This window comes from Strongylocentrotus purpuratus, unplaced genomic scaffold (assembly GCF_000002235.5).
Source record: "Strongylocentrotus purpuratus isolate Spur 01 unplaced genomic scaffold, Spur_5.0 spur5_contig_839, whole genome shotgun sequence".
In the NCBI taxonomy this organism is placed as follows: domain Eukaryota; kingdom Metazoa; phylum Echinodermata; class Echinoidea; order Camarodonta; family Strongylocentrotidae; genus Strongylocentrotus; species Strongylocentrotus purpuratus.
Genome location: NW_022145545.1, coordinates 107,539 through 121,491, shown reverse-complemented (window position 1 = coordinate 121,491; position 13,953 = coordinate 107,539). Strand labels below are relative to the sequence as shown.

Here is a 13,953-nt window from a genome sequence, read left to right as displayed (position 1 = left end):
TCTTTGTCTATTCCATTTTCTTCCTACGTTCTCTTCCTTTACACTCCTCTCTTTTTTGGCCGGCGTTTATGGGGGGACCACCCCACCGCCCCCCCCTGGCTACGCGCCTGCTGTCAGATGAACATTATGTTGATACCTTGTCCGCCCCGGAAGCTCAGGGGTTTAAGGTTTTAATTTACGGTCAGATTAGCATTCAGGGGTCCGCCTTAGCGCCCTAGACGGGGTCCAGGGGGCAGAGCCCCGGAAGTTCAGGAGTTTAGGCATTTAATTACGGTCAGATGAGCATTATTTTGATACCTAATTGTTACAATCTCAGGTCACTAATTGGCTTGGGGTTCAGGGGGCGGAGCCCCGGAATCTCAAGGGTTTTAGGCACTCAATTACGGTCAGATGAGTATCGAGGGGCCCGCCTAAGGGCTCTTGGTTGGGTCCAGGGGCAGAGCCCCCAGAAGCTCAGGGGTTTTAGGCGTTTAATTACGGTCAGATGAGCATTTTTGATACCTTATTATTTGTGACACTAGCAGAACACTATTTGGCGTGGGGTCCAGGGGGCAGAACCCCCAGAAATCAGGGTTTAAGGCATTAAATGACCGTCATATGAGCATCTAAGGGCCCGCCTTAGGGCCCTAGGTGGAATCCAGGGGGCAGAGCCCTTAGGATTTTAGGCATTAATTTTAATCATGGTCAGATGAGCATATTTTGATACCCCATAATAATGTGACACTGGCAGTTAACTATTTTTTCTTTCTCGCTCTCTTTCTTTCTATTTCTCTTTAATATACTTTTTCAAAGAAAGTGTGGGGGAGGGGCTCGAGGATCCCGATTCCCGCTGCTCCGCGGGCCCTGATATGTAGGCACCTCAAGAAGCATTTTCTTGCCTGGCTGTAAATTTAGGAATTTGTCATTTTCCAACAAACGCATGAAGTGAGGAAAATTATCTCATTTCAGCATTATCTGTTAACAACCGTTATGGAATTATAAATAAACCACGTTTGAATTTTACTTCTCCAACCCCCCCCCCCCCCTCCCCTATCAGTATGCCAGTGCCCCCCCCCCCCCCCCCTCCGATCTACACCTTGTTGGCGGGAAAATTGCAACTGATATCCCTTACCTTTCTTCATTCTCTTTTTTTTCCTTTCCCTTTCTCTCCTCTTTCAATTTCCCTTCCCTTCCTTATCTCTCTTTTAGGTTTGCTGGGGGGGGGGGGGGGGAGGGGCAAGGTCATTTTGGTCCCCAACCCGCTCCACACATTGTTGGCGGGATTAACCGCAACTGATCTCCGCTTCTTTTCTCCCTTTTCTTTTTTTCTTCCTCTTTTTGTTCCCTTTTAGCTCTCCTCTTTTCCTTTTCCTTCCTTCTCTCTTTTTTTAGCGGGGACGGGGGGGGGGGGGGGAGGCTAGGGTCTTTTGCCCCCCCCCCCCTCGATCCACAACTTGTTGGCGGGAAAATTGCAAATGATATCCCCCTTCTTTCTTTTCTTTTCTTCTTCCTATTTTTTCTTTCCCTTTCCTTCCTTCTCTTTTATTTTTTTATTGGGGGGGGGGGGGGGGAAGGGGGAGGCAAGTCCTTCCCCCCAATCGCCTTTTCCCTCTTTTCTTTTCTTCTTCCTCTTCTTTTTCCCTTTCTCTCCTTCTTTTCCTTCTCTCTCTCTCCTTTTTTTTTTTTTTTTTTTTGCGGGGGGGGGGGGGGGGGGCCAAGGCACGCTCGGCCCCCCCCCCTGGATCCGCGCCTGTCAACAGATGCTCTACTCTGAACCGGTGAGTAGGGGAAAGGATAGGGAGGAAGGGGTGTATTGAAGGGTAACCCCACCAAGGTAGGTTACTAGACACATGCACTGGCAGCAATTGTTCCACAGAGAATTTCCTACACTAACCAAATTCCTCAGATCAGGGTTGTTGTGCGGCAGTCATCGGTTTCGCTCGTACAGAGTATCTCAAATTAGACCCCCCATCCCTTCATCCCTCGTTCAAGTTGTTATCAATGCTCAATTCCAGCAAAGTTATATGTCTTTTGTATAAACCCCTATAATGGGGCTTTCGATTAAAGTGGCATCTCGGTCTATAAAGCAATAGACTTGTAGAGATCACACAAGATGTTCCCCATCCTCAATACCTCTGTTCGTATTTGTGAGTGTGTTTTTTCCGTGGTTTTTCTTGAACCCATTCAGATCGGGTTTGATATCCAGCCTGGTCCACCAGTGAAACTGATCCCAGATATAGCCCCACCAACTCCAACTGTATGCAATACACCTCAAGCACATAGCAGGACTCTCAGCGAAGCGCTCAGGCTACAGCTTGTGGTAAGTATCTTCTTTCTTCTGACCAAGCTGCCCCATATTTGGGGGTAACTCATTGAAAATGGGCTGGTGTCAATTGAAACTGTGTGTTATATCAAAATTAAATCGAATGGGTTAAACATGGATGTAATAACAAAAAAGATTTTGTCAGATTTCAAGCCCTTGGCCCGTATTCAATTCCATACTCAAGCTTGAAATATGAGTATTTTACTTAGTCTTCGGCTTAGATAAAATACTTAGCCAATTTTGGTATTCAGTTCAAGCTTTTGGCCAAGTATTTTCCCCTAAATTAAAGACAGCTCCCTACCAGACTTAAGCCAATTATGTGAAGACCTTGATTGCGATGGCAGGCATATGGTTTTCTAACGCAATATCATAACAATGAATCATAACAATTATATTAGCGCGCATTATTTTATTGTTCTTTTGTCAGTTTTAAACTTCATGGTTTCAGTTTACCTACTCTAGACATTTTATGAAATAGTTTTTAAGCCAGACTTAATTCCTCATGTTAATGTTCAGTATATAAATTTGATTTCCTCCTCGTGCTTTGTTTTTGTTAGCTGCTTTGTTTATGAAATGTTATACATTTTAATTACCTTCATGCCATATTTTGCAGGTCTTCTGGGTGCACCAGTTGGTCGGGAAGAGGGACCATTACGGTTACAGTGATTTAGTTTGCTTTCCTCTTCTCCGGCAGCCAACTGATGCACTCAGAGGACCTCCAGGAAGATTGTGCATTTATAATTGACATTCTCTAAATGTTTGTTTACCTATATTTATATTGTTATATTTGTTGTGAATTGCCGAATAAATAATAAATAATAAATAAATTGCGACGCGTTGATTGCGCATTACTTTTGATTGACCGTTTGATGTCGCAATACTTATCAGAAAGTATTCTACTTAGATGTTGTCTTACGTATGCAAAAGTCTAAAATGTGATTTAAATACGAGATAAGAAAAGTTCTTAGCTATTAAAGCAATTTACTTAGTAAATGTCTTACTTATTCTAAGTATCGAAGTGAATACTGGCCCAGGTACGCGTGTCTGTTTTAGGCATTTTGCTGTTTTTGTTTGTTGGCCTATTTGGATTTTTTAACACATGAGGAGGTGCAATGGCTCAGTAGTATATATAGCAGTTGTCTCACAACCGGGAGGGCCCGGGTTCAAAACTAAGTCAATGTACGTGTGCTTCAGCCCTTTGGTAATACATTCTCACTACCAAGTCCCTTGGAGGGGGATCGTTCCCCTGAGGATAACAAGCTAGTTGCGTGAAACTAATTTATATCATTATAAATATTTAACCTTCACCTTCTTTGATCTCTAGACTTCCTTTGTCAATAAGTTTATTTGAAATTGGCAAGCAAATCATCCAAAGAACAATTGGATGTTAACCACTTTGTTTGATGGTACTTGTAGGATGACTTTGGGAATGTGACCGGCAAAGATTTGACGGATAACATTGAAGTTCATGTGAAAGGCAACAATGGAGCTGAGCTGCCTAAACTCCAGGGCAATAAGAGTATGATGCAGTTCCCGTTGAATAAAGGCATTTGCTTCATACAGGTCAGTCTCGTACAATTCATTTCTCTCCCTAATTTCTCCACCCATCCACTTCCCCATTCCCCTCCCTCTTCTCCCTTCTCTTTCTTTTTCTCTCTCCCTTCCCTTCCTCCCCTCCTTCTGCTCCTCCTGTTCTCTCCCCTCTCCCCTTATCTTCCTTCCTCATCCCCTCCCCGCTTCCTTTCCCACCCCTTACTTCCCCCTTCCAATCATTTATTTCTCCTTCCACCCCCTCCCCTTCCTCCCCCTTCCTTCCCCTCCAAGTCCTTCCTCTCCCCTAGAAAGTTGCCAACAAATGATAATTACAAACAAGTAAACAATATGTTTGATGAATTAAGTTTTAGAGGTTTGGTCATGAAATAGTTGAAATTTACTGATAGAATATACTTCAAGGAAAAGAATTCGTTGACTAGAAATTAGTTTATTTCATTTTAGAACATCTCAATTCAAGAGAATTCGCCAGGACATGATGGAAGTGAGTACAATTTACACTTCTCATTGAAGAGCAAGGGACCTGAAGTGAAGCCGTACATTCAGCCATTTCTGTTTTGTAATGGTAAGCACAACACGAATATGACAACACGTGCCTTTGCCGTTGCTTCTTATATAGCGCGTCTCCATTACCTGACCAAATTGCTTTCATTGTTATATTATCCCGGTCATGATTATGGTGCACATTACAGTGCACAATCTCCAGTCCCTGGGGAGCACTCTAGCTAGTCACCTTCTTGCAAATGCTAATCCAACCAAAATGACATTCGCATCCTACCAGGTACCCAATTCAAACCTGGGTGGAGAGGAGCAATGTAGATAAAATGCCTTGCTCAAGGAAATAGTACCCTGCAAGGGATCTATTAAAGCAAAGACCTTTACATTTATCATTCAATTAATATATTCATTATTATATGAAACCATGTAATACTACTACTACTTATACTTTCTAAAGTAGAAATCATAGTAGTAGTAGTAATACTAGCATTTTTGTTAGTACAGATTTAGGGAAAACTGAAAGGTTTTCTTTGTGATCGAGTTTTCCACAAGTTTTAACCTTTCACACAACATTTGATACTTAATCACACACCAGAAAATGGTATTTTTTATTTTTTTAATGTTGGCTCCTACAGTGGTAACATGTGTTAACTGTTTATGTGTTATGATGGTTTATGATTTATAAATTGTACTCCTCTTGGGATGAAAATGCCACCCCTCCCCCAAAAGTATTGTTTTGATTTTAGGAATGTAAAATATTGTGCTCGTGATACAAAGTAAGGCATTTCTTACTGATTTTCTTCTGATTTGTGATTTAAAAAAAAAAAAAAATTCTTGGATGTTTAATCCATGAAATTAAATTTCTATTCCTGTACCCAGATCCCGCGAAGCAGCAGGAGATGTCTCAGCTGTTGAAGGAGAGAGACACACTCACTGCTTCTATCAAGGCGCACAAAGAGCTGTTTAAAAAGGAACAGCAGCATCTACAGATGCTCGAAGGTAACGGCTCACAGGAGCATGTCTAGGATATTTTCAAGAGATTCGAGGGAGGCGGATCAGGGCCCTGTTTCATAAAACTTGGTATCAATAACAAGTTACAAGCTACTGTTATAAGCTACTGAAATCGTGGCATCTGATTGGCTGAGAGCAAATTTGTCATAGCAATTTAGCATTTGTCATTGATAAAAAGTTTTATGAAACAGGGCCCAGATGTGATTCTGTGGAGAGAGGAAATGAAAAGCACAAGGATTAAAGAAAAGCTTCATCCAGACCTTTTGCTTACTGCAATATAGCCATTTTTTCTCCGTATAAAAATGATAACCACTCCTTCCTCCAGAACTATCGCCTCTGAATAACCACCACAGGAAAGAGTCCCCCCCCCCCAAAAAAAAAAAAAAAAAAAAAAAAAACAACCAACAGACCATTACCCCTCTCCCTCTCTCATTGTATATGTATTCATCCGATATTAACAAGTTAAGAAATGTGTTATTCTGTTAATCTATTATGGGACAATCGTTTGCAAAACTTGAATGGAACTTTCCATTATCAAACAATTTCTTAGTTTGTATGCGTGCACTTAATTTGGAAACAAAGTTATTTTGTTTACATACTTTTCTTACAATAAGAATTTTAAAAAAATTTAAGAAGTGTTGTGTACCTCATTTGTGATATGTGTCGTTGTTTTTTAAATGTACTCGTAGGGAATTGCGTATTTAGCGTTTCATTCAATTTTTGTTTGTTTTTTGGACAGAATCTGTTAAGGATGCTGCAAAGAATGAGCTCGAGTTACAAAAAGAGTTGAAACTATTTGGAGTCCAGGATGCACAGATAGCAACGGTGAGAACACAATGTACTTCACAGGCAGGAATTACCATTAAAGAATTCGCAACATTTTCTTCCCACAACTGGTATCATAAGACTGAATTATTGCACTCCAAGATTCAAGATTCAAATGTTATTGTCCACGTTAAACAAAAATTTTGTTGACCTCCACTGGCATAAGATAACAATAACTAGCATAAAAATACAAGAATATGCACACAACAATATCATCAATTAGATTTACAAACAAATTTGAATACATTACTACAAAGGTATAAAATCAGGCGCTAAAGAAGAGTAGATAGCAGAGTAAGATGATAGACAAATGCCAGAAAGATTGTAATTGAAACAGGAGTGAAGGGTGTGGGTGGGGTCATGCACATTATTGTGAACTTTTAGAAGTCATGCATTTCTCATCTAGCGTACTGATGGGGGGGGGGGAGGTCTTTTTGGATTACTCGTTGAGAAATTTTCCTTGGTTTTTCTAGCTTTTAGGTGTTTTGCTTTGAGAGAATTCCATACATGCACAGAAAGTTGAATGTAAGAATACTTTGAATGAGCGACTGGTAGAAGAGAACTAGAATGCTGTTATCAACTCTGAACTCCTTTAGTTTCCTCAGAAAGTACAATCTTTGGTTTGCTTTACTAACTATAATCTGTGAGTTTTTTCCTTCAATTTAGCTTCTTGTGAACAACTGTTCCAAAGTATTTATGTTCTAAAACCTGTTCAATACAATGATCATGGATAACCAAAGATTCATGTAATTGGGGTTGGGGTGAACGGCGCGACGCGGCGGAATTAAAAAAAAAAAATTGTCTTGATTTTCTTTACATTCAGGACCGAATGACGACTATCGCACCAGTCAACAAACTGTTTGACTTGCTCAAAATTAACCCAAGTATCATTCAGTAGAAATCCACTTATGACAGTATCATCTGCATATTTGATTAAATACAATTGGATTATGAAATTTTACATTCACTTGTGTATATTAAAAACAAAATGGGGGAAATTACACACCCTTGTGGAGAATGAACGCTCTGCTCACGTCTTATTACTAATATCTTAATGTGTGTGCGTGCTACTCAGCTACATTGTATGTATTAGACATTTTCAAAAAAATGTCTTTTGCACATTTTGAAATATAGCAAATTTCAAAATGGGCAGGTGGAAGAATTGAAATAAATTGAAGTGGTAATAATTATAATGCAAAGAAAGTTGGAAGGGGATTGAAAGCATAGATATATGTAGATGGCCACTTGAATAAAGCAAATCTTCTTCATACAACAGAAAACTTAATAAAATGAGTAGTTCATGTCAGATTTAGAGGAATAAGAAACTTATGTCATTTAGAGGAATAAGAAACTTATGTCAGTTTGCTTCTGTTTCATGTTGAAGAGAAAAGGAGTGGAAGAATTAATGACATCTACTAAAAAAAAAATTGAAGAGAGACCAAGAAGGAAATGCGGGATGCCGCCATACGAGACACGGGATGGTGAAATACTTGGAAAGGTAAGCAAATTAGCATTTATTTACCAATGTGTAGTTTCTGATGTTAGTCTTTTACCTTTTTTTCATTTATATTAGCCTATTTACTTGTATTATGAATGTTCAGTAACTGTTTAGTAGTGAAATGGAAAAGTGATAACTTGCGTTTTTTGAAGGATGAAATTGCTTGAAAGTCCATTATTCATGTCTTGGTAGCAAGAAGAAAGCTTGATCAAAATAAAGTTTGATGTTACATGTCTCTAATTATCAGTATATAGTCCCACATGTTTATTTAACTGTTATTAACTCTCCCATACTCCACAGGTAGCACACCTGGTTGAGGTAGAAGAAGAGAATGTTGCCTTTGTGTTATCATGGCATATGTCCTTTGATATGAACTGCGTCCTCACCACCACAGACGCCAAGGCTGAAGAGGTCTTTGAAAACACAGGAGGGCGTCAACAGGTTCTCTCCATTGAGTCAATCCACAAAAAGGACCTGATGACTGAGTGGGACAAGTGAGTGTGCAAACCAGCCTTCAATTCTCATTTTAGTTTCTCCAATATTGCAAGAATGAAGAAGGGTTTGATTTGTATGTATAATACAAATTATAATTAATATTTGTAAAGATAGTCATCTCATTGGTAGATAGACAGGTAAAACATACCCTCATTCCGTATCATCTATGCTATTACTTTTATTAGCCTTTTTGTTTTAAAGTTACCTGGTGTAATTATGCATGCTTACCCATATGCTGTAGTGGATATATCCTCCCCGAACTCTGTATGAGCTTGTTTTTGATGGGATCTGAATTGTTAAGGCTTGTTAAGATATGACGCGGTAGACCACTGCAAAAAATATGAAGAGTATGACATTTACATAAGTTTGTTTAAAGTCACCGTTAACCGTCTCATATTTGAACGAGGCTTAATAACAACAATATAATAATATCCCAAATGTAGCAATAAGAAATAAATCTATTTCTATCAATTTACTTAAGTGTAACAAATAAGTTTCTTAATAGTAAAAAATCCGTTGGAAAGGTTTTCTGTTTTACGTGCTTTAGGCCAAGGCTGTAGATCCAATTCTGAACAATCCTCTCTGGGGAAAATGTCTTAATATTGTTCCCGCGCTGACCTTTCATATCGCGCATTCAGATATGATGCGGCAAAACCTTTGTAGATATATTTATGACTATAAAAGGTTTGATAAGCTTCACTTTTATGTATTTTATAACATGGCTAAGTAAATATGCATAGTACATTTATTGCGCGCAATTACATTTATATAAACGTTTAAAAATATGCAGCAGATTTTCTTTTAAACGTGGTTCACAACGTCATGTGAACAAGCTTTTACTCCCCAAAGTATTTCTTTTAAACTTTTTTGGTTAACTTACTTTTTGTGTTTTTGGACAGGCCTCTACCGCACATGGGAGTACCCACCCAGCATCGTCGAACCCCATCAGGCAACCCTGTGTATGCAAGGCACCTTTTAAGGTTCACAGGTCATGAAGCCTATTGTAGGATAGGTGAGTAGAGATCACAATAGATGGTCTATTCTATGAAAAGAAATCTCTTTCCAAAAAGATATTATGATAGTTTCAATAGCAGGGACATTGCAATAATGTAAGCATTAACTGTGCACAAAACAGAATATAATACCTTGATTAATGCATTTGCCTCCTCCTCCACCAACCCAGTCCTAGAGATAGATGGATGCCGAGTGTATTATTCTTGAACTAGTAGAAGTAGTATTGACAGTTGCATTTATTGTAGTGATAGCAGTAGCAGAGCCTATTTCATACTTCAGGGGTTAGGGTAACTGAATGACATTTACGTGTACCTCAAATGACTGAGAGGTTTAGCAAATTTTGGTTTAAGTTCGGAATTTGACAAAATAGTAATCGCCTGCAGAGTAATTGTCCCCCAAGCATGTGTCATAGAAGTCAATTTTTTTTTTATGGAGCTTTAACGTAGAGATGGGTTTAAAGCAGCTGTGTCTTCATATACCATGACAATTGTTTAATCATTTTTTTTTACAATGCAATTTATATATTTCCTATTTTTTTTGTACAGCCTTCAGTCTCTTGCTACACGATACCGTACTCTTAGATACACTGATAGACGCAAAAGCATACAGACAGTCAGTAAGTGTTTAGGGATGTTTTATTCTTCATTCTGATGTTTTTGATCGTGTTTAGGGTGGTATGACAGTAGGCTAAGGAATCTCATCACATTGCAAGAATAAAACAGTAAATGCCTGTTATTTCTGAAGATATCACTGTAAAAAATTGTCCTACGTCACCTTATTCCAGTGCAAAAAATGATACTGACTTTGCTTTGAAATGCTTAAGAATAAGAGTAATTAATTACTATATACACTGTCCGACTTGGTCATAAAGGTGGAATAATTATTTTTACCTCAATTTATGGAATGATTTTGACAATGATTTATTCCTAACAGATCTAGACAATAGTATACATTCTCAGATTTTATTAAATAATAATTTGTGAGTGTTTGTTTTGCGTAACTGCTAAAGATTGTGTGTGCTACTATGCTAATCAACTAGGGGACCTACGTCCTTAAATTAAAACTGACAGTAATGAGGACAAATGCATCACATCGGCACGGTCTTGGTCCTAGGGCCTCACAGTAACGAGGCCATTGCTTAGCCACTGAATCATGACTGTACGCAGCGGGGGCTAGGGTAAAAAAATGCAATAAACTATCAATAATTCATTGTATTTTGCCCCGACCCCCCCCCCCCCCCAAAAAAAAAAAAAAAAAAAAAAAAAAAATCCTCTGTATGGCCATGCCTTGAACCATAATGCATGGCCCTACAGAGGATTTTTTCCTGTTGGGGACCGGGGGAAAATACAATCATATTTTGATAATTTATTGCATTTTCTTTGTTTTTTTGTATTTGTGGGGGCAGCCCCGCACCCTAGCCCCCGCTGCGTACAGTCATGATTCAATGGCTTAGCAATGGCCTTATTTCTGAGAGGCCCCAGGATCGAAACCGTGTCGATCAGCTATATTAGTGCCCTTTTGTGAGGCATTAATCCGCATTACTGTCAGTTATGACTTATGAACGTACATGTACGTACATGAAAATTATATAAGAATGTATATTATTTTCTAGATCTATTAGGAATAAATTGTTGTCAAAATCATTCCATAAATTGGAGTAAAAAACAATTATTCCACCTTTTTGACCAACAGTGTATATTTTCTGTAAATCCTAGCTGCATCAAACATGCATGCAATATATGTAGCTAAATACATGTTTATTTGAATGAAGATCAAAAATTGTTATGGATCTCAAAGTGTAAACCATGTTTCATACCATAAGGTTCTCTGTCTTCTCTCTCTTCAGATTGTGAATTACATCCCCTGCCCCACGCTCCTCACTCGCGAAGGCGACTGTATTCGTGCCAACGGAAAGTTCGGAGGACTTGAGAACCATTGTCCGTTAGACCTTCGGGGACGCGTCTTTGGTGAACCTCCTCCCACACAGTTAAAATCACTGGAGAAGCAGATGGGTGAGTCCTCATAGAGAGCTAGAGTGTACAGTCTCAACTGATCGATTAATTGTCTTTTTGACAAGATCACCTGTCTAACAGGGCTTAGGCCGATGCCTTTGAGAGATAAAATTTATCCTAATTGATTTTCAAACTACATTTGGGTTCTTAATCATTTGTGACACTGTATAATTATGAGAGGCAATGTCAACGTTGTGATTGCTTAATTGGAGGATTTGTAATCATTGTGGATCAGTTGCAACTCTTTGATAAGACGGGCCCAGGCATGTTGACTTGCAAAATCCTTTTCCTAGACAGTTGAAACACAGGATAAGACTAATTTTGAGCCTAAAACCTTTCAGAAAATATTGTATATCTGCATGTATGTTTTTCCATTATTTTACAGGACTTATAACGCAACTCTAGTACTCGTTATGTGGCCATTTCCCTATAGCTCTTAAAGATTTTATTGCAAATTAATTCAGAATTTCAATCAGATTCAGATAAAGTATCAACTGCATAAAATATCCTTTGGAAATTTTGAATCATGAGCAAATTTACAATTTTGCTCTTAATATGATACAGAAATCCTGGAGCAGATCATGCATGCCATGGAGAGTCGTGAGCTGATTCAAGTCGAATACAATGACCAGGAGGCAGCCCTGAGATCAGGGGATATGGTTACCAAGCAACGGGATTGCCAGGAGGATGAGGAACAGCTTGCCCTCATCAACGAGAAAATAAGTAAGTCCGAATATTTCAGAATTGACATCAGTAGATCAGTTCGTAGTTGGTGCATGTCTTCTGGAATTTCAGCAGTAGAGGTGTCGTAGTCTAGTGGATACGTCGTCGGACTGTCGATCACGCGGTCCGTGGTTCACATCCCGCAGCAGCACTGATGTCCTTTGGCAATCTGTTAATCTACATTTGCCACTCTCCACCTAGGTGTTAAATGCCTACCGATAGGAAATATTTCCTTGGATACTGGGAGCATCAAAAACGGTAGCAGAGCCGGGGTAATTTTTGGAACACCTTGAGCACATTGTGTGATGGATAAATGCGCTATATCAACATTTATTATTATTGTAATCATTATTTTGTCATAAAGGACCAAAAATGTTCATAGATTTGTTCAATAGATTCAAATTAGTACTTTTTTTAATAATCACACGGAAAGTGATGAAGGTGGAACAGAACTTCTGCGCTTGCTTGGAATTTCTGGAACTGAGCGCGCCAAGTACTTGCTCATACACTTAACTGTGGAAGTGGCAACAGTCACACGTCACATGGTTAAAGTTTAGTGTCACATTTACGTAATTTACTAGAACCGAATTTTTTCACCATTTAATGGAAAAATTTATTGGAAGATTGTAAATCGTTGATGTTTTGAGGAGGTTTGTTGTCACACATGTGAAACTACATGAATAAAAGTCGCAGATCTTTCTTCCAGCATGACCGGTGTGGTCTCAAAGTATTTAAAACCCAATTTTGTCAATGCATCAATTTAGAACATTTAAGTAAAACATTCAGTGAACATTTTTATTTTGTAAGTACATTTGCTCTAGTCAATGCTAAGCAGGGAATATAGCTAACCATGCTAAGTCATTGTATTGATCAGTTAACGTGGCTTATCATTGGTTTATAGACTTGGTGAATATTGTTATTATTTCTGTGTCTCTATTGTCTCTACCCATTCGTCCTCGATCATAGAATCGGCTGAAGCTTCAAGCACAGATCATTCTCCTATTCCAATGTCCATCACATCTTCCAACTCAAGTGGGCATTCCACGTCCAGAGGAACGACAAGACGGTCAGCACCCTCTGTGCCAGAGGCTCCTCCAACCAAAAGAAGGAAACCCTAATTGTATGACCCCCCCTCCTTCAGCTGTGATGTGTTTGCTTCTTACACCCGGCCCCCTCTCCACCATTCCACACTGCCAATGTTTATACTTCAATACCTATATGAAGCACAGTAAACGTCATTTGTGTGTTCAAGATTGTCTATAAGATTTGTATTCGAAACTCAAATTCTTGTAAAAAATTGTGGGCATACCACCTTTATGTAGATTGATATAAAGTAACACTGTTCTGGCTTTGAGCAAACACTGTCTTTTAGTGATCTTTCCAGATATCTGCAGATGGTCGACACTTACCCTTGAGTACGAACAGCCCATGGCAGCCATCTTGTGCTGAATGTTGTTTGGATGTGTGATGATGTATTCTGAAATGTGGAATAAATAAATAGAATAATGATATTACCTCATTTCCTCCTTTCTAACTCATTTTTTTTCTCTCTCTCTCTCTTGCTCTTTTCTTTTATTTTGTTGTTTGTTTATTTTGTTTTGTTCTTTAAAATCTATTTTTTTTATTCAGGATAGACTTTGTGTATGTGTATGTGTGCGATGTAAATACCAATTTATATCGTGAACCTCCATGCGTGCTTCTGTTATATGTACTTTGACTGGGGACTAGGGTCATGGGGATAATATGATAGTGCCTTATCTGTGTACATATCATAGTTAAAGATATTTATAGAAATTAAGTATCCAATAGTCAGAGAGAATTACTTAAATCAAAGTTACAGGCATTGAATAATGATTAGCCATTAAGTTATTGTCAGTTTTATCATCCACTAAACAAATGGACTTTTGAATATGACATGATAAACCAACCATTTTGTCTCTCTGTTTTAGTAGCAACATAGATTTTAGTAGTCACATCCGATACAAATATTTTAAATTGTAGAAGGAAAAAGACTAATTCCCTCA

General features: G+C 38.6%; 1 protein-coding gene across 1 annotated transcript; it reads left to right on the top strand.

The window, feature by feature from the left end:
* Nucleotides 1–1,738: 1,738 nt before the first annotated feature.
* On the top strand, nucleotides 1,739–13,513 carry LOC105442955 (structural maintenance of chromosomes flexible hinge domain-containing protein 1-like). The gene is made up of 13 exons (XM_030987432.1): nucleotides 1,739–1,757; nucleotides 2,168–2,299; nucleotides 3,719–3,865; nucleotides 4,298–4,418; nucleotides 5,231–5,350; nucleotides 6,102–6,187; nucleotides 7,572–7,685; nucleotides 7,986–8,179; nucleotides 9,080–9,192; nucleotides 9,740–9,810; nucleotides 11,041–11,206; nucleotides 11,771–11,929; nucleotides 12,896–13,513. The coding sequence occupies exons 1-13, from the start codon at nucleotides 1,740–1,742 to the stop codon at nucleotides 13,045–13,047; spliced, it is 1,593 nt and encodes a 530-aa protein (XP_030843292.1). The 5' UTR covers nucleotide 1,739; the 3' UTR covers nucleotides 13,048–13,513.
* The last annotated feature ends 440 nt before the right edge of the window (nucleotides 13,514–13,953 follow it).